The sequence below is a fragment of the Macrotis lagotis genome, chromosome 3, assembly GCF_037893015.1.
Source record: "Macrotis lagotis isolate mMagLag1 chromosome 3, bilby.v1.9.chrom.fasta, whole genome shotgun sequence".
Lineage (NCBI taxonomy): Eukaryota > Metazoa > Chordata > Mammalia > Peramelemorphia > Peramelidae > Macrotis > Macrotis lagotis.
In genome coordinates this window covers 257,978,009-257,999,686 of record NC_133660.1, presented here as the reverse complement: position 1 = coordinate 257,999,686, position 21,678 = coordinate 257,978,009, and the positions used below count along the sequence as shown (strand labels likewise).

Below are 21,678 nucleotides of genomic sequence, written 5' to 3'. Positions count from 1 at the left end.
TTGGTCTCTGGAGCAATAGCTCACTCACAAAGAACTTGGCAAACACTTGAATCTCCTCAAACCTTTCAAGAACCTTCAAGTGCCCTGGGAAATAAGGCAGAGCAGAAATGCCATTCCTTTTTCTAAGGCAAAGCTGTGATGCCTCTTCCCTGAGTCTCTCCTCCTCCTGCCCCCCCCCCCCGAGATGAAAGGGATGTACTCCATCTGCAGGGTTCTTAGGGCTCTTGGTCTGTAGCTTTCCTTTACCCTCATCACTTCCCACCCTACATCATATTTAGCTGTATAACATATGTCACACCTTCCACCCCCAATAAAATGCAAACATCTTGCAGGCAGGGGGTTGGCTCTTTTTCCCATGGAAGTCTTTTCCTCAATTCCCTTACCCTCCCTGGAGAGTACCTTAAATTATATTATCTATCTATCATCTATCTATCCATCTATCTACATACACACATATATAAAGGAGAGAGGAGAGAGAGTGACAGAGGGAAAGAAACAGAGACAGAAAGAGCACACACACACAGAGAGAGAGAGAGAGAGAGAGAGAGAGAGAGAGAGAGAGAGAGAGAAAGAGAGACATAGGACCTAGAGTGTCAGAGAGAAGGGATGGGGGGAGATAAGTGGTTGGTACAGTGGGTAGAACAGCAGAGTTGGGGTAAGGAAGATCTGAGTTCAAATGTGATCTTAGACACTAGTTTGTCACCCTAGGCAAGTCACCAAACCTTTGTTGCCTCAGTTCCTCATCTGTAAAACGGAGGCACATTAGAGAAAGAAATAGTAAACCACTTTCTTTGCCAAGAAAATCCCACAGATAAACTCATGGATCACAAAGAGTCAGACACAACTGAACAACAGCGATAATCTATCTCTCTATCTATACATATAAATTGTATATAGTTATAAAACCTAAACAAATGTCCCAAATGTCTTAGCACAGCTTTAAGCTACTGATGCTTATTATCCATTTTAAATTTCAAGCTCCATTATGACCTTTAGGATGTGCTACATATGAGAAGTATCATGAAGGCAGAAAGCTCAGAGAGGCACACGGCAGCCAGAAGCATGATTCACACTGTGACTCTAGCACATACTGACTGTGTGACCCTGCACAAGTCATTGGCACAGGTGCCAATTCACATTGGTAGGGGTGGTTTCTTACTAGAATTCCCCATACCAATAAAGTCATAGATTCAGTCCCCATCATCATCTCCAATCAGACCATAGGTTCTAGAATGATAAGAACATATAACCCAAGAACATACAACATGGAAGCTCCTTAGAAATGGATCCTTTGGTCCATCTCCCTCATTTAACCAAGATTAACACTGCAAGGGGACAGACACAGCTCTTCCAGGCTCCTTCTCAGCCCACCCCAGTCCATCCCGTGCCCTTCACTACCAACCACATTCATACTTCAGGGACGGGGTTGAAGATAGAATTCTGAAAATCAAAACTACCAGAGGCTGAGTTTTGTCTGGGAGCCAGAGCCCAAGTCAGCCTTCCAGTGTCTGCCTCCTATTCCAGTCTTCTTGTGCTCATTTAACCTGCTTCCCAGGGACACTTTACAGACTCATTTGCTGAAATTTCCAGAGCATTTTAAAAAGCAAATAAGCTCAGTGTCTTCATCCTGCCCAAGACTGGGGAGTAATAAAACAATAGCCAGTTACACTCAGCTGCAAGGATGATTGCACAAACCTGTATTTTAGAAGAAAAGCATCCACGAAAATATATATTTTAAAAAACAGTACTCTGAATGCTCATCAAAGCTTGCCAAACCGAATTCTCTGCTGAATATGAGATGCCTTCTTTCTCAATACACTTTATTAATAGTTCACATAACTGTGCAATGCACAATGGAAAAGGCAGAAGACAAAAACAATATCCAAAACTACCAGAAAACTTTGCCAAGGAAGCTTTCAGTAGAATGCAAACTCCCAGAGGGTAGAGACAGTCTCTCTCTCTCTCTCTCTCTCTCTCTCTCTCTCTCTCTCTCTCTCTCTCTCTCTCTCTCTCCTGTCTCTCTTTCTCTCTTTTTTCCTCTGCCTTCCTCTGTCTCTGCTCACTGTCTGTATTTGTCTCTGTTCATGCCTGACTCTTTGTCTCTTTCTGTGTCTCTCTCTCTCTTTCTCTGTATGTGTTGTGTGTGTGTGTGTGTGTGTGTGTGTGTCTGTCTGTCTGTCTGCTGGTCTCTTTCTCTCAGCTTTGTATCCCTATCATCTATCAAAGGTTCTTTTCAGCAATTCCAAACAAATACATATTTTTGATATGACCCTGAACAAGGGACTGGGAATATAAAGGAGAGTAAAAGTCCTGTCCTTAAGGAGCTTGCATTCCAATTAAGGAGACAACACGAAAATAACCATCTGGTTATATTTATAAAAATATATACAGAGTAGCTGGAAAGCAGTCTTCAAGGAGAGGTCACTAGTAGGGATGCCACCAGTAAACTCCTCTTACAGAAGATATCTGATTGGATTCACACTATATAAGGGGTGGTTGATTTTGCATATAAACAGACCCCCTCAGCATCACCTGTCCCATCTTACATGGTTTACCCTATTTTCAGTTCAAGCAAATTCAATCAATAAATAAATGAAAAGGTATTTATTATGCAATGCAACCCATCATGATTTGTTCATTGCTTTGAATTCTCTGCTACCTAATCCCTAAATCCCTGGCAGCCAGAAAGAGAAAGTGTGAGCAGAGGCTGTATTAATCAATCACTGATCATCAACAACAGATAACAGCAGCTGAGTCAGGAGGACTTGAGTTCGAATATGACCTTGGGCACGTAATAATTACCTAGCTGTGTGACCTTGGGCAAGTAACAACCTCATTACCTTGCCAAAAAAATAGATAGTAGCAGCTGTCATTTGCATGTGAGGGACCCTCAAGGACCCCTTCTCAGAAGAATGTTTTAAATGCATAAAATAAAATAATAGGATGCCAAGGAAATCAATTATACTGAAATAGAATTATCAAGAAAAATTGTTTCCAGGTTGAGACTCCCCTTGCTATGGAGATAGTTTGAAATGCCATCCTAGGTACTAAGTATGAAGAATACTGACAGGACAGAAACATGCAAATTTATTTTCTCCAAGCAACTTTCTAATAAACCCAAACTAGCCTTTTCCTCCCCATCCCCCTCTTGTAACTGCTGCATAGAGTGTTTGCTGATTGATCAGCCCCCTCCCTGACTGGGGCTCCTAGCTGAAGGCAGAGCTGGGAATGGGGGGAGAAGCTTGGGCAGATGCCCACTATTTACAATGCTGAAGGAATGTCACAGAGCACTGAATATTTTGTCAATGGACAAAGGTGCCCACTTGGAACAGGCTCTAGATGGATGGCATGATTGGTGGTGGATTGGCTGCCAGTGGATAAATTCAGTATGTTACTCCAGAGACATTTACAAGACAAAGGCAGGTGTTGACTTGGAAAACCTGCAGAGTTTTCATATTTCCTCTCTTCTAGGAAGGCTGTGATGGCAAAAAATTAAAAAGTAACCTAGATTCCACAGGGGCAAGGCCCATGATGTCTTCTAGGCAGCAATATGGCTTAGAAAGGGCACTGGATTTGATATCAAAAGGCTGGAGTTTGAATCCTCAATTGGCTATTCATATACTCCCTGGTAACCCTAAGCAAATTAATTCTCTCTTGTCTTCAGCTTCCTCATCTGCAAAATGAAGGGGATGGACTAGATTATAGATTTTTAACGTGAGATGCAAGGATTCCTAAAGGTTCCATGGATAGATTTCAGGATGTTTGTGAAATTGAATGGGGGGAAAAAATTCATCTTTATTTTCACTAAACTCTAATTCAGGAAATTGAACCTGGGATCCCTGGACTAGTTTTTTTAAAAATTTATTTATTTAAGGCATCGGGGCTAAGTGACTTGCCCAAGGTCACACAGCTAAGCAATTTTTCAGTGTCTGAGGCCCAATTTTAACTCAGGTACTCCTGACTCCAGGGTCGGTTCTCCATCCAATGCATCACCTAGCCTCCCCCTTAACTGTTTTTTTTTTTGATAAGGCATATTTAAATATAATTAGTTTCCTCTGTAATCCAATGAATTTTATGTTATGCATTTTAAAACATTATTTTGAGAAGGAATTCATAGCCTTGGAGAAGGAACTGGCAAATCACTTCAGTATCTTTGCCAAGAAATTCCCAAACAGGGTCTCAAAGAATCTGACAGGATAGAAATGACTGAACAACAACCACAGCCTTCACCCAACTGCCAAAGGGGGTCATGAAACATGACAAGGTTAAGAGACCCTGAACTACACAATCTCTAAGGTACCTTTTCCAGCTCTAAATCTTAATTAGTTAATACCTCTTTTGATCACAGTATCATAGCGTGACTGTCAACATGCTCCCTCAACAACTTTGTGGCAAAATATACTTTAATTATCCATCACCTAGAGAATTTTCACAAGTCCAGCTAGGGAGGTGAGGACAAGGTTGAGAGAAACAGAAGGACTTATGAGTTAGCTCAGATATATCAAATACAACTCTGAACCAGATTAATATTATTGAGTGGTATTCAGCAATGTAAATAACAATACAATAGAGCATAGATAATTTCGATATGTGATTTTTTTAAGTCAATATACCTGCAGTGATCCCTATGTCTATTTGATTTGGCCTCCCTATTTCTATTTGAGTTTGATACAGATGTTCAAGCCAACATACTGGATAAATAAAATACACTCTGGGCATATCTCTACTGATTACTAGCCCATTGGGCTGAATCTAATCAGAAGAAATTGAATAGGGATAAATTGAAGGCGCTTCATGCTTGGGTTAGAAAAAATAAATTTTACCAATATATGAGATAGGGAAATAGTGGTGAGGTAGCAGCTGGTTTAAATACAATTTGGGGGGTTTTAGTGGATTGCAAGGTCTATAAGGGTCAAGGGTAGCCAAAGGCAGCCAGAAAGAGCAAATGTGATTACAGGTTGTATCAATCAATCATCAGTCATCAACAATAGATAATAGCAACTGTCATTTGCATATGATCTGAAGCTCTAGCAATTATGAAGCATGTATCATGAAATATGTACCCATGCTCTCTAGGCAATAAAAACTGAAATGGGTCCCTGAAGATAAAGAGTTTACATTCTCCTAAAAGTAAATGTGTTTACAAACAAATGAATAAAGATATACACAAAATAAATATAAAGAGATTGGGGAGGAAAGATCATTGACAAGGGGGAAATCCAGAAAGGACTTTTGTAGGAGGTGAGTCTGAAAGGCCAAAGAGGACCATTGCAGAAGAGAGGAAGGAGAGTATTTCAGGCATGAGGTGAAAGGCATAGGAGCTGGGAGATCACTCTGCTGGCTGGTGCACTCATTCCATGATCTAGGAAATAAGCACTATTTCTTCTACTTCACATCAGGAGAAATCTGAAAGGAAAAGTCAGGGAGTGATTAGCTTAGGGCAAGGATTAAGCTCCAAATTTCTTCACATTTAGACTTACTATGTTTTTTCAATGAAGAAAGGGCAAGTGTAGAATGGGATGGTCCTTACATATTTTAATTCTATATGAGTGCTTTCCTACAAACCTAGATTTATGGTAGCCAGTAGGAAGAAAGAACATGGACCTAGGGAAGCACCTTTCTAGTCCTGTCTCTGAAAATACCTAGGACCAATTTCCTAATTCTGGTCATACTGTTTTCTAGTTTTCCCAGAGTTTTTGTACAATAGTGAATTCTTCTCCCAAAAGCTAGTTCTAGTATACATTGCTATTAACAGGATTGCCGGGGACTTCAGTAAGAAAGGTTTCATGCCAGTAGCCCCTGGGGCCCCGGCATTATTAGGCTTGAATCTAGAAGAAACCAGGTCCAGGGTCCAGTTTTATAGGAAAGACAACTGAGGACCAGTGCGACACAAAAAATAAGAAATCGAACTGAGATTTGCACCCAAGTCTCCAGGCTTCAATTCCAGGGCTCTTTCTGCAAGATGTCTTTCCTTAACAAATCCATCTGTCGACAAGTATTAATTGACCATTTGAGCAATCACTTTGTTTTTTAAATATATCCATAGGGCAGTCTTCTTGAAGATGCATCCCGTGGTCCCTCTGAATTGGTGACTCAGCACAGACTCACCCTGCCATCCATTCCTTCTCAGTCTCTCTGTTTTCTGGCTCTGGCTCTCTGGCTCTCTCTCTGTCTCTCTCTCTCTCTCTCTCTCTGTCCTTCTCTCTCTGTCTTTCTCTCTCTGTCTCTCCGTCTCTCTCTGTCTCTCTCTGTCTCTCTCTCTCTCTGTGCCTCTATCTGTCTCTCTCTCCCTTCTCTCTCTGTCTCTCTCTCTCTGTCTCTCTCTCTGACTCTGTCTGTCTGTCTGTCTGTCTGTTTGTCTCTCTCTCTCTCCTCTCCCCCTCCACTCCTCCTTTCTTCCCATCTCTTCTCTCCCTTCCTCTTCCTTATCTCTCCCTCCCCAAAACATCCCCATGAGGACAGACTCTCTTATGGGTCTCTTGCTAGGAACAAACTCAATCCATCCAAAGGAAGCAGGGTTGTGACCAGTCTTATAACTCACCAACAACAGCTAAAGGTTGTTTTCACAATTGATTGGGCCTTGTGATGACAAGTACATGATTTTCCTCATTACAAGGTTCACACCCTTAACTTCTCATTGACTCAAGTTTCCTTCTTTACAAAATGACAGAGTTGCACTAGGTGAACTCTCAAATCTCTTCATTTACATGCACCCTTCTGTCCTCTCCCACTCTATCCATGGCCAGACCCTCAGAACCACTTTCCTGGGCATCCCAACAACTTCCTAATTGCTCTAATCACCTCATCTCATTCCTCTCTGATCCTTCCTCCATATAATTATTCATCAAACACAGAGATGAGCCCAGTATGTCAAACACACACACACACACACTCTCACTCAAAAAAGTCATCATCTCCTATTTGTTTCTAGGATAAAATATATGTTCGGGTCCTTTCAGTCATGGCAGACACTCTGTGAGCCCATTTGGGTTCTTTTTGGCAAATAACCTGAAGTGGTTCATCATTTCCTTCTCCAGCTCATTTTACAGATGAGGAAACTAAGGCAAACAGGGTGAAGTGACTTGCCCAGGGTCACACAGCTAGTGTCTGAGGTCAGATTTTAACTCAAAAAGATGTAAAAACCAATAACAACCTCAGAATGAGTCTCCAACTCAGCTAACTGCACCTGACTTGGCAAATATAATGTAAATTCTTAGTTTTGTTCAGATTGTACCTCTTTTCCACCCTTTGAGGGTAAGGATTTCTTCTTTTATCTCTATATCCCCAACCCCTAGCCACCTGTCTATTTTACAGGCATTCCATTGCCTCAAACAAAGTAGGCAAGTTAAACAGAATACCAGTTTAAGAATCAATGATCGTGGGATTCCAAGACCTTTTTAAAATAGGGAGAATTGTGAGAAAGTGCCCTCTAATAGCAATAAAGCCACTTAGTATGGCAAATGTGTAAAAATGATTGCCCTAGTAAAATGCAAAGAAGTGAAGGTCCTTAGAAAAGGTATCAAGGATAGCCATGGTTCATAAACCAGCCTCCCAAATTTCATGTGGAAGTCATGGAAATGATGACTTCCACCATCTGTGGCCAATAATTAGCTAACAATAAAATCATGAATTTCAACCAGACCATTATTTTTAGAAGCTGGCCCTATGATGTGTGATATTAATTACATGTCTTCCCCCTTAGCTCATTACAGAAAGGACTCTGCCTCATCCATCCTTAGTACATAGTAGGTGCCTATAGATATTGGCCACCTGTCTATTTTATAGGCATTCATTCACGTATTACTACCTTCCTTCTGGTCATATTTAGATCTAGGAGGAAGCTTAGAAACCATCTTGTCCAATCTCTTCATTTTACAGATGAAGAAACAGAGTAAATAAATCAAGTGGGATTTGCACCCACATCTTCCTGACTCCAAGTCCAATGCTCTACCCACTATCTCAAATGTTCTCATGACACGACAGGTAGTGACCATGAGCTCTCCAGACTCTAGACCATCCAAAGAGGCGATGTGGTTCAGTGCTGGGACTAGAATCAGCAGATCAGAGTTCAAATTCTGGCTCCATCACTCACCACTTGTGTGACCCTGGGCAAATCCCTTAACCATCTTGGCCCTGCTTTTCCTATCTAGAAAATGATAGGCCTGGTCCAGCTGACCTCGGAAACCCTTTCCAGTTCTAGATGTCAATATTATGTTTTGGCAAATAAGCAGGAAAATGTGTCTCCAAAGAGGAGGCCATTAGAAGGTCTTCTCCAGGTTTAGAGAGTTTTTTGAGTTATTAAGTCATGTACCAAAATCTGGCAAGGTTGAGATTTATGGACAAAAACCCAGCACCTTGAAGTGAAATATCGGCTTGTCCTCATCAAAGGTATGTCAGAAGAAGACAACATTTTACAACAAAGTATGTTGAAAGACCTGAGTTCAAACCCTGACCTTGCCATTGACTGTGTGAGACTTTGGATAAGTCAGCTAATCTCTCTGGGTCTCGTTTCCTCATCTAGAAAATGAAGGACTGATGGCCTCTGAGGTCCTTTCTAGTTCCTAACTTCTTAACCTATAATGATCCTTGAGAACAGCTAGGAGTTAAAGTAGATAACCAGGACTGGAGTCAAGAAAACCCTCAGATGCTTATTACCAGTGTGACCCTATGCAAGTCACTTCATCCTGTTTGCCTCAGTTTCCTTTTCTGTAAATGAGCTGGAAAAGGAAATGGCAAACTTCCAAGAAAAGCCAAAAAGGGGTCATGAAGAATCTGAAATTACTGAACAACAATGAACCTTGGTATATTAATTCCCTATCCTCCCCCCCAAAAAAGTAGTAGATAGGTTTAAGAGGTTCAAAGAAGGCATGGTCATATAGTTAATAAGTGTCAGAGGTGAGGTTCAAACCTAGTTCTTTCTGACTCCAAGACCTAGATTCTGTGAGACAGATACACTGCTTCTCTGTGACTAATGTTAACAAGTAGCCCTTGATGAACCTCTCCTTACCAAAAGGTATCCCTAAAACTTAGACCACAGAAATGTCGTAACAATGATAAAATGGGAAGAAGGAAACAAATGTCATTGCCTTTCAAGTAATAGTTTCAAATGGTGTTGGAGAATTACCATGAATTATCCTTACAGGCACATTCTGATCCTTCTTTGGAAAAGGTAACCCAAGCTGAAACTGGAGGTTATAGTAAATAAAGTGCTAGACTTGGAGTTATGAAGACCTGAATTCAAATTCAGCATTCACTATCTGTGTAACCCTGGGCAAGTCACTTAACTTCTAGCTTCTCAATTCAATTTCCCCATCTGTTATAATAATATATTATATATAACATGTATTGTTACATAATAATAGATACAATCATGATAACTACCTCCCAGCAATGAGAAATTTTAGATTTCAAATGAGAAAATTTAGATAACATACTTTACAAATCATAAAACTTTTTATAAATGTTAGTTATTAGCATTAGCAACAGAAATAGTAGTAGTAGTAGTAGTAGTAGTACTAGTGGTAGTAGTGGTAGTAGCGGTGGTAGTACTAGTAGTAGGAGTAGTAGTATTAGTAGCAGCATTAAGAATAGTGGCAGTAGTAGCACTGGCAGAAGCATGTAGCTAGGTAGTATAACGAATAGAGTGCCAGGCCTTGTGTTAAGAAGACCTGAGTTCAAATGTGACTTAATGTGACTTTGAATAGAATGAAATACTTTTGCAGCATCCTTTATATCCATTATCTCATTTTGACACTGACTACAGCCCTAGGAAGTGGGTATTACCAGAATCCCAGATTCTGAGTTGAAAGGGACCTCTAGTCCTGATGCTAAGGCAACCCTTTCTAGTTGGAATATCTCTAATGGTTCGGGAACTGTCCCCAGCATCAAAACCCAAACCTTTCCTGGTGCACCAAACAAGTCTAATCTTGCACCAGATGGCTCTCCAAACATTTGAAGACAGCCATCGATGCCCTCCATGTCTTCTCTTCTCCAGATTCAACAACACCAGATCCTTTACTGTCATATGACAAGAGCTATTAGCTTTACCCCATCCTAGGGACCTTTCTCTGTAAACTCTCCTACCAGCTTTACAGGAAAAGAAACCAAGTCTCTGCAAGTCTAAATGACTTGTCCTCAGTCACACATCTAAAAAATATTAGAGACAAGGATAAAACCCAGATCTCTGCAGACTCCAAGTCCATGACTGGAATCCATGGCATCTCCTTCTTATTCTTCAGTTTCACTAAAGAGAAAGATGACTCAGATCCATCAATGTAAAAGGTCACGTACATGAGGAGGATTCTGCTTTTCAATTTTAAACTATGAAAATACCAGAGAGTTATAATGAGCTGCCCAAGGACAGACCTGGCAGTTGATTAAAGACATACTTAGCCCTACTCCAATCAACCTTACCAATCAACTTGACCTCCATTGGTCAAATATATAAAGCTTTTCAGAAACAAAGACTTTGGAGTCATCATCTCAGGATCAGACCTCTGAAGATGGACAGGTGTTTAGAGGCAATGAGTCTGACCTCCTCATTTTACAGATTCCAGTTAAAGTCCCCATTTTAACCCTTACTATTGATGTGACCACAAGGGAATTGCTTTATTTCTGAGTCTTTTTCTTCAACTGAATTATTTTATTCCATTTTTAAGAATTTAAAAGATTTCCCTGGCAAGGGTGTTCTTTCTGCTAATGTGGATCAGTAGTTCATCTACATTTCCTCTGTAATTTCTAATCTTTTTAGAAAGTTTCCTGTGGACCTTGAGAGTTCAAATGACTGTCCTAAGGCCTTACAGCAAGGATGCATCAGAGGCAATCCTGGCAAAAATGCTGGCCATCTATCTACTCACTGTCCCATGAAATTGCCTAAATATAAAATAAAGATTATAATATTTTCACTCCTTACTCTGAAGACCTATTGGAAACCACATGTAAGCACTCTATAGATGTGAATGGTTGTTATCATTATTAACAATTATACTATCCCTTGCCACAGGGGTAGGCTGGAGGAATCTGTATTTTATTTTTCCTCCCTGTGGCAATGACTAATTATTTATTATTGCCTGAGCTAGAGCTGATTGCTCTTCAGAAAGGAGATGCTAAGTAAATCTAAAAAAAGTTTAAACCCCAAATCAATAATATAATTTTCCTGCATACCCTGAATTTAGTGACAAGCTAATAATGATTATCATTCACGTCAGACAGTACCACAGTCTTACAAAGCACTTACCTGTGCATCTCTATCTGCATCAGTCTTTTCATGAAAAAGAAAAAATGCAAGGGTTTAAGAAGGATTTATCTCTTGATTAATTTATTTGCAGAGGGATAGAAATAAAAGATTTTTTTAATTAAGCTGGTTGTTCCTATTGTCCCTCCTGATATGTGACTGTTTCTATAATGCATAACACATTCTACTATCCACGGCAACAGGGCCAAGCTATATGAATGTGTGTGTACATAGAAATATATATATATATATATATATATATATATATATATATATGATATATGATATAGTGGGGGTGGGGCTGAGGGAAGAAAGAGATGATATTAAAGGAAACAGCCTAGTAAAATAGGTAGAGCACTGAACTTGAAATAAGAAACACCTGGATTCAAATCCTATCTTAGCTTTTTAGCCAGTCTGTTAACCTCCTTGGGCCTCAGTTTCTTCATCTGTTAAAAAAAAAGAGAGAGTTAGACTCAGCCTCTGAGTCCCTTCCTGCTTTAAATCCATGATTTTATCTTTGTAAGCTCTTTCTACAAGTGGAACAAGGGAAGTAATGGATGAATGCTCAGTAACGAAAGCTATAAATCCTAACTGTCCTCCATGTTCTTCAGGTCATTGATCTGGGAAATACTTTCTCCTTTTACAGTGACAAAAAGTAATACATTCTGCCAATCTCAGGACTAATTCTCAGCAGCCAAGTACTAGGGAGAGAGCCCAATGGAATGAGCTGTTCCTGGAGAGTCAGAGATGCTGGGGGAGATGGCAATGCCCATGAGATGCTGGGCAGGGCAAGAGAGCTATCTGTTTCCCAATTTTTGAACCATGAAAATGATAAGGTTGGGTGAGATGACCTCCAATGTCCCTTTCAGCACTAAATCCCATGTCTCCATTTAGAGAAAGACAGCTCAAGAAAGGGAAGTTTGAAATTAAATGAAAACTTGAAGTGGTTCAAGATGATGGAAAAAGCCCTGGATTTAGAGTCAGGAAACCCGAGTTCCAATTCTGCCTCTGATTATGCTAGTTGTGTAGCCTTGAGAAAATCACCGACCCTCACAGAGATCTAGTTCTTTCATCTTCAAAAGGAAGAGGTTGGACCAAATGATTGCCAAGGTTCCTTCTGTCTCTAAAAACTATATTTCTATGACCGTTAAAGAGGCAGTCAGGTAGTGTCATAATTCAAATCTACCCTTAGACGCTTAGCAGCCTAATGTATCACTGTGTGACTCTAGAGGGAGTCACTTCACCCTCTGCCTCAGTTTTCTCAGCTGTAAAAATAACTGAAGAAGGAAATGGTCAAAACCCTCCAGGATCCCTGCCACAAAAACCCCAAATGAGGTCACAAAGAATTGGACCTGATTGAAAACAAAATGATCCATAAAGTCCCTTCCAGCTCTCACCACTCTATGGTTGCAGGAATTCATAAAGATGCTTTGTAAGAGATGACACAGATCCCAATCTGTGTATTAGATCAGCTAGTTCATTGCATGCCATAAGAACCCCCTCTATGATTTTCCTAAAAGGCATCATCCAGATCTTGCAAAAAGACTTCTAATAAAAGCAAACCTAGAAGATCTGGAAAGGAAGCACCTACTATGTGTCAGAGACCATCTTAAGCACATTATAAAATTTTCTCATTTGATTGTCACCACAGAGCTGTGAAGTAAGTGCTGTTATTACCCCATTTCACAGCTAAGAATACTGGGGCAGACAGAAGCTAGGTAACATGCCCAGCCAGGACATGTCCAAGGTAGTATTTGAATTCAAGGCTTCCTGACTCTGGGTGGGCACCAGCACTGTTTCCATTGGGCTACCCAACTGCCTATTTCACCTTGGCATAACTTTATTTGTTAGAAAGTGTTTCCTTACATGAAGTCTAAACAGCCTCCTTTGTGACTTCTACTCATCACTCCCAGTTCTGCTTTCCAGGACCAATCCATACAAATTGAATCTCTCTTCCATATGACAGACCTTCAAATACTCTAAGACAGCCATCACTTACTCCTCATTCCCTTCCCCCTTAGTCTGTCTTCTCTAGGCTAAGCATCCCCAATTCTTTCCATCAATCAAGCCAAACAGACACAGACTGAGGACCAATCACCCTCCTCATTTCTGTCCTCTGGACACTCTTCACTTTATCAATGTTTTTCCCAGAATCTGCTGAATATAATATCCCAGATATTTTATAAGCAATGAAGAGTACAACAGAATTGCCCTTCCCTGATTCTGGACACTAGGCTTCTCATTGCAGGCATATTTTGCTTTTTAAAGAATGGGAACTCACTCGTACACAAAGTCCCTTTCTTGATAGAACTCTCCCTCCACTTGGAAACTTGTCTCCAATTTGTAACCTCAGCGTATTGACTAAGGTACTAAGGGTTGAGTAAGTGGCCATGACCACTATGAGTCAGAAGTGTGATTTGAACCCACGTCTTCTTGACTCCAAGGATCATAGGAAAGGAACTTTAGAGGCGACCTAGTCCAACTCTCATTTAATAACTGAAGAAACTGAGATTGATAGAGGTTAAGTGACTTGACTCATGTCACATAACTAATAACTCCCTAATGCAGAATTTGAATTCAGTTCTTCCTGACCCATAGTCCACTATTCCATCCCCTAGCCATACTGGCTCTTCTCAATAATAATTTGTATTCTGTAATTGGTATTCTAGCTCCCTGGAAAAAAATGGATACCCAATACATTTTAAAATTACCATTGTCTCCAACACTTTCTTAAATCAATCATTAAAACAATAAATCAGGCCTTGTTTTGTTGCATTTGTTGTTTCAGAGGTATAAAAGCACACATTATATATTTAATAATTGGCTTCTACTCCTGCCTACAGCAAAAGAAGGAAGATTCCAGAAACTTCCTTTACAAGGGAAGTGACCAGAATACAGGTTTAAGAACTCCCCCTGTACAAAGGTTCAAACAGCAGGATCTGGCAGAAGCCCACCAAACCCCAAACTTCTGAAGCTATTGTTAACGCGGCTCTCTGCCATAGAAATAATGTCACCAGCACCCAAATCACCGACTATAAATATGGTCCATTAAAAAAACCCAATCTCACAGCAGCTGGTAACAGCAATCATAACAAGGGAGATTAAGGCTATAAAAAGCAACACAAGTAATAAATGAGTCGCTTAAAAGCCCAATACCCCTCTTGTCCTGCCACTCCTCCATTCCAGCTGTCCTTTTTGGACTCTGCGGTTTCCCCAAATTCCCATGACTTTGCTTTCCTTGTTTCTGACGGGCTTGTTCTATAGCCAAAGTAAAACTCTGATGAGTTTTCCCCAACATCAGGCCCAAAGACAACCTTTTAGGATCAAAGGACATAATAGTTATCAAAGCCTACTGGCTATAAATGAGTATTCCCTCCATGCTGCCATCTTGGACCTGAGTCAGTCCCCATTACACGAAGACGACACAGCATACTCCACTAATACCTTGATTGCATTAATGTGGATGGTACTCATTTTACCTAGAATAATCATTCATGGAAATCTTCAACGACCAAGCCAGAGACTAGCTATCTGCCTTTTGTTCCTTTGTACTTCTTAATTTATTTGTTTGTTTTTTGGATTTTGTTCAGAACTGCTTTTTAAACAATGGGAACTCACTAGTCCACAAAGTGCCTTTCTTGATAGAACTCTCCCTCCACTTGGAAACTTGTCTCCAATTTGTAACCTCAGCATATTGACTAAGGTACTGAGAGTTGAGTAAGTGGCAATGACCACTATGAGTCAGAAGTGTGATTTGAACCCACGTCTTCTTGACCCCAAGGATCATAGGAAAGGAACTTTAGAGGCGACCTAGTCCAACTCTCATTTAATAACTGAAGAAACTGAGATTGATACAGGTTAAGTGACTTAACTAATGTCACATAACTAATAACTATCTGATGCAGAATCTGAATTCAGTTCTGTCTGACCCATAATCCACTATTCCATCCCCTAGCCATACTGGCTCTCTCCTTCTGAATAATAATTGGTATTCCTTAAACAATGTCAATCAGGGGGACCTCTAGGTATCACAGTAGATAAAATACCAGCCTTGAAGGAGGATCTGAGTTCAGATATGACCTCAGACACTTACTAACTGGGTGACCTTGGGCAAGTCACTTCACCCTGATTGCCTCACATTAAAAAACAAACCAAACAATGCCAATCATTAATCCATCAACAAATATATACTGAGCACTGTCATAATAAAAAAGAACACATATTTTCTGGGTCTTTTTTTCCTTCCCTTCTTTACCTTTTTGAGATTAGATCTCCCTATCTTACCTAGGCAATCCTATTGCCAATCAGCATGGGAGTATTGACCTGCTAAAGTTCCAACCTTGGTTTGTTCACCCTTCCTTAGGTAATCTACTGCTCCTAACACCAAGGGGATCAATACATTGGTGGCAGGCTTACAGCAGACACTTCTGTTGTCATTCAGTCGTTTCAATTGTGTCTGACGCTTCCTAACCCCATTTAGGGTTTTCTAAGCAAAGATACCAAAATGGTTTGCCATTTCCTTCTCTAGCTCTTTTTAACAAATGAGGAAACTGAGGCAAACAGGGTGAAGTGACTTGCCCAGAGTCTCACACAGCTAGTAAGTATCTGGGGTCAGATTTGAACTCCTGAAGTATGAGGTCCAGCATCACCTAGCTGCCCCTAATCAGCTTTAGTCAATCCTCTGCTGCTCCAGCAGCAAGGATGGCAAGCATATTCACCTTAATACCAGAGTCTCCGAGTCATATGTGACAGACTGCCTCTTCTCTAGACATGCCATATTTGTGCAGCTGGAGCCTCCCTGGCTAATTCTACTGCCTATTTGCTTATGATATCAAGGATGGGAAACCAATTGCATGTAGCTGAGCAAGAACTTTCCCTATTCTTCTTAGTAATTTCAAGGGCATAGCCTGTCTCAGGCATTGTCCTCATGTAACGGGGACTGACTCAGGTGTTCCAGTCACTGATTAGGAGTGACAAGAGCTTTGGGGAACCTGAGTGTGCCAACTCTGAGGGAAATTGTCCTTCCCCTATCCTGTAGCTCAAAAGGCTGCCAAGAAAGAAAATGAGAACTCATCCCCTGGAACCTTGACTGCAAGATGAGTTCCAAGTTAGCCTCTCTTTAGTCATCACTCTGGCTCTGAAGCCAACTGAAAGGCTTTTCATCTTCACACAGAGGATGAGACATTATGGTGGAAACCAGTTCTCAAATCTCCAAGTGTTAGATGAGTCCTAGGAAGGGGGTGGTGACATATGCTATGCACAACTTACTAGGAGAGAAAACAGAATCCAGGCTCTAAGGACTGGGTCCTTGATGCATATTCAATGTGCTTTATGATATTAGCTATTGTTCTTATAGGGACAGCTATGTGACACAGTGGAGAGAATGCCCAACCCAAAGTTAGGAAGATTCATCCTTCTGAATTTGGTCTCAGATATTCACTAAATGGATGACTTTGGGGGAGTCACTTAACTCTATTTGCCTTACTTGCCTCATATGTAAAATGAGCTAGAGAAGGAAATGGCAAACCACTCCAGTATCTCTGCCAAATGGGGTCATAACAGAAAAATGACTGACCAACAACACCCTGGGGAATGGTTAACCACACTATGGTATATGAATGAAATGGAATATTCTTGCAACCTAAGAAAGGATGAAAAAGATGGGAAAATTTGTATGTAGGAAGAACCAGGAGCAATTTGTAAAATAACAAGATGGCCACAGAACTTTGAAAGACAAGAACTGATCCATCCAATTACTTAACTAAGATTCCAAAAGACTGAGAATGAACTATGCTACCTATCTCCTTGCAGGGAGGTGATAGATTGAAGATGCAGAATGAGACACTATAGTTTTGGATATGACACATGTAAGAATTTGCTTTGCCTTCTTATACATATTTCTTGAAAAGGTTTTATTTTTCCTTCTTTTCAGTGGGAGAAGTTGGTGAAATAAAGAGAAAATCAATACTCATTTATTGATGAGCATTATTTATTTATCTAAAGGTGGTGGTAGAGCAGTGAAGTTTTAGAGTCTCATAGTAACATAATTTACACCTTTGCCCCAAGGGATGTTACTCATCATCACTGTCCTCATTCACAGATCTCACCTCTAGTTCATTGGCAGACTAATCTTTTGTGTAGGATATCAAAGCCATACTCACTGCTATTGCTGTTGGGAACTCAACTCCACCCCCTCTAGAATCTCTGGGATGAAGAATCTGCTTCCTGAAGTGTACCCTGGAAATTTTGACCCCCTCACACATCCCCCTCTGCCACTCAGCTTCTATGAGAATGCTATTGGAACTCGCCAAGAAAATGTCTAGCAGAATTTGCTAGAGAGCTAAGCAAGGGCCAGGCAACTAAAGGCTACTGTGAAATTAAGAGGCAGCTCTCTTTCCTCTGTGGTTTTTACTGCAACCATCTGTGCATTCAAAAAACAAGGGAATCTATAATTAGATCTGCAAACTGTCACATTTCTGAATGACTTTTTTGGCTGCTCCAAAATATTGCAAAAACTAGAGTATAAATGAGGTTATTGAAATTAGATTGTTTGGGGGTATTTTTTTCTGATGCCAATTATTAGTTGAACTAAATGTGGCTGAAAGAAGGGAGACCAAATAATAGTTCAAAGAACCAGGTCAGTCTGTGGACAGATGCCACACTGCTTAGGATTGAGAAAAACCCTTAGTTAGAACAGGTTACATTTCCCAGAAGCCTGGACATGGACTTTGCAGCATGGGTGAGCCAAGATTGAATAGGTGGGCTTCCAGGTTGGGAATTTTAAAAGCCTGAGGAACCTTTTAAACAGGTTGTCATTAGAGAGATGAAAAGGATAGGACAATATAGCATCCACTCCTCATATGGCAAGATCTCAAGGTCCATCAACAACCATGGCCAAATCCTATAATAAACTCTTCAATCTGTTAATGTCCTTCCTAAATATTTCAGTTGCAGGATGACAAAATTAACAAAACTCTCAGCTCTTCCCAAGCCCAGGATCTACTTTTGTAGCTGCATTCCTGAGACAAGATAATGAGGGTCATTGGGTGCAAAAGAAACAATAGTAAATGACTATAATAATTTATTGCTTGATAAACCCCAAAACTCCAGCTTCTGGGTTAAGGAATTCACTATTTGATAAAACTGCTGAGAAACCTGGAAAAGAGTATGGCAGAAACTAAGCATAGATCAACAACTCACACCCTATACCAAGAGAAGATTGCAATGGGTCTGGCATTTAGGCATAAAGGGTGATACCATAAGCCAATTAGGAGGGCAAGGAATACTCTTATCTATCAGATCTATGGAAAAGGAAGGAGTTTACTATCAAACAAGAGATTATAAAATGATTATAAAAATTTATAAAAAATAAATTTGAAAATTCAACATTAGAAAATGCAAATTGGATAATTTTGAAAAGATTTTACAAAAATAAAACAATGTAACCAAGATTAGAAGAAATACAGAAAGTCGAAAAACAATTTTTATGGCTAACATTTCTGAAAAAAGGACTCATTTCTGAAATATATAGAGAATTGAGGCAAATTTATAAGAGTACAGGTCATTGTTCAATTGATAAATAGTCAAAGGATAGGAACAGGCAGATTTCAGACAAAAAAATTAAAGCTATCTATAGTTACATGAAAAATGCTCTAAATTATTATTGATTAGAGAAATGTAAATTAAACAGCTCCGAGGTAACTCCTCACACCAATCAGATTGATCATTATGACATAAAAGGAAAAAAGATCAATGTTGGAGAGGATGCATGAAAACTGGTACACTAATGCATTGTTGGTAGAGCTGTGAACTGATCCAACCATTCTGGAGAGCAATCAGGAACTATGCCCATGGGGCAAAAAAACTGTGCGTTTCCTTTGATTCAGCAATATCTCTACAGGGTTTGCATCCAAAAGAGATTTTTAAAAAGCGGAGGGGGAGACCGACATATAGCATCTCTATTTAGAGTGGCAAGGAATTAGAAATTGAGGGGATGCCCATCAGTTGAAGAATGGGAACAAATTATGGTACATGAATGTGATGGAGTACTATTGTTCTATAAAAAAATTACAAACAGACAGACTTCAGAAAAGCCTGGAAAGACTTATATGAACTAATGCTGAATGAAGTGAGCAGAACCAGGAGAACATTGTACACACTAACAGCAACATTGTGTGATGATGAAATATAATGGATTTAGCTCTCCTTAGCAGTAACAATAATAAAGACAATTCTAAAGGACTTGAGATGGAAAATATTATCCACATCTAGAGAAAGAAATATGGAGACTGAGAACAAACCAAAGCATGCTGTTTTCCATTTTAAAATTTTGTTTTATGATTTATGTGTTTTTTAAAAGTCTCTCAAGGTTTTTTGTTCCCTTTTAATCTGATTCTTCTTTTACAACATGACTAATATGGAAAGATGTTTAACATGGTTATATATGTATATCTTATATCAGATTTCTTGCTGTCAAGGGATGGGGAAGAAAAGAAGGGAAGGAGAAAAATATGGAACTCAAAATCTTACCAAAAAATGAATGTTGAAAACAGTCTTTGCATGTAATTGGAATGTTAACTAAATACATTTAAAGTTTTTAAGAAGATCATGAAGATCAGAATCAATGGATTTGGCCATATTAGGCCAGCTCTGGCTACCAGAGCTGCATTCACTTCAGGCAGAGTTGACATTGTGACTTCAATGACTCCTTCATGGACCTCAACTATATGGTTTTTTATGGTTTCACCCATTGCAAGTTTAAGTATATTGTGAAGGTTAAGAATGAAAAGCTGGTAATCAATTAAAAAATCATTAAAAGAGAGGATGGGGTAGTTAGGTGACACAGTGAATAGAGCACCAGCCCTGGAGTCAAGAGGAGTTGAGTTCAAATCCAGCCTCAGACACTTAATAATTACCTAGCTGTGTGAACTTGGGCAAGTCACTTAACCCCATTGCCTTGTAAAAAACAAAAAAAGAGAGAAGATAGTAGACCAGAGTCTGTAGTAAAGTCCAATGGTGTCTTTACCACCATGTTTCCAAGGCCAAGGTTCATTTGAAGGGTAGCACTATCTCTGCCCATTCTGCTGAGGCCTCTACATTTGTTATGGGAATGAACCATGGGATTTAAGATAATTCCCTCCAGATTTTCAGTAATACCTCCTGGACTGCCAACAGCCCCCTGGACAAAATCATTCATAAGAACTTTGGCACTGTGGAAGGACTCTTCATCACAGTCCATATTGTTATTACTACCCAGAAGATAGTAGATGGTTCCTCTTGCAAGCTGTGGTATGATGGGCATGGATAGTATTGTCCAAAACATCATCCCTGCTTCCACTGGTGCTGCTAAAGATGTTAGCAAGGTCATTCCTGAGCTGATAGGAAGTTCACAGGCATGACCTTCTGTGTTCCTACTCACAACGTATCTGTTGTGGATCTGACCCGCTGCCCAGAGAAATCTGTCAAATGTGATGATTTCATGAAAGTGGTGAAGCAAGAGTCAGAGGGACCCTTGAAGAGCATTTTGGGCTACAGAGGTGACCAAGTTGTATCCTGTGACTTTAACGATTGAAGTCATTCTTCTACCTTTGATGCTGCTGCTAGTATGATCTCAGAGACCATTTTGTCAAACATTTCCTGGTATGCCAGTCCAACCATGTAAAAGAACTCATGGTCTACATGGTCTACAACGAATAAAGTAGAAAGCTATGACTCTCCAGTCAAAAGATGAGCTCTCTACCCAGTTCCCTGTATTGAGGGTCTCCTGCCCTATTCATAGTCCTTTTCTCCAAGGTATCCCTGTAGCAGAGAGTTCTGCTTTGAAGACCATCAATAAAGTTACCATTTTTAGGACAAAAACAAAAAAAAACAAAGTACAAAGAGATTTAGCCCCTACTTAAGGAAATGTGTTTTGAGTCATTCTTCTGTCATGCCTAATTTTCATGACCCCTTTTGGCATGTCTTGGCAAAGATATTGGAGTGTTTTGCCATTTTCTTTTCCAGATTAATTTATAGATGAGGAAACTGAGGCAAATAGGATTAAATGACTTTCCCAGCGTCACACAATTATAAAGTATCTAAGGCTAGATTTGAATCCTTGAAAATGAGTTTTCCTGAGCCTAAGCCCAGTGCTGTATCCATTATGCCACCTAGGTTGCCCTCTTAAGGGCATTAGCTCCTTCCTGATACAACCTGAAATTGGATTTTCTTTTTCTTTTTTGGCTGTCACATTGAACTGTTGACTCACACTGAGTTCACAATCACTAAAACTCCCATAGCTTTTCCAAATGATTAGTAGCAGGTCATACCTATCCCATCATCCTTTTTGTTGATATCTCTTTGGACACTGATGGTCATCCAAATGTATTAGCTATCTCTCCTAGCTTAATAGCATCAGTTAACTTAATAAGCTTGTCATCTTCTTGGCATGTCTCTTGGCATTCCTT

The 21,678-nt window shown here is 39.9% G+C and overlaps 1 protein-coding gene across 1 annotated transcript in view; it reads right to left on the bottom strand.

The window, feature by feature from the left end:
* The window catches only part of KIAA1549L (KIAA1549 like), a 146,532-nt gene extending 126,061 nt beyond the window's left edge, over positions 1 to 20,471 (bottom strand). Inside the window, exon 1 of the mRNA XM_074231612.1 lies at positions 20,390 to 20,471. Coding sequence (XP_074087713.1) covers positions 20,390 to 20,471 — 82 coding nt within the window. The remainder of the gene's footprint in view (positions 1 to 20,389) is intronic.
* Between the last annotated feature and the right edge of the window lie 1,207 nt (positions 20,472 to 21,678).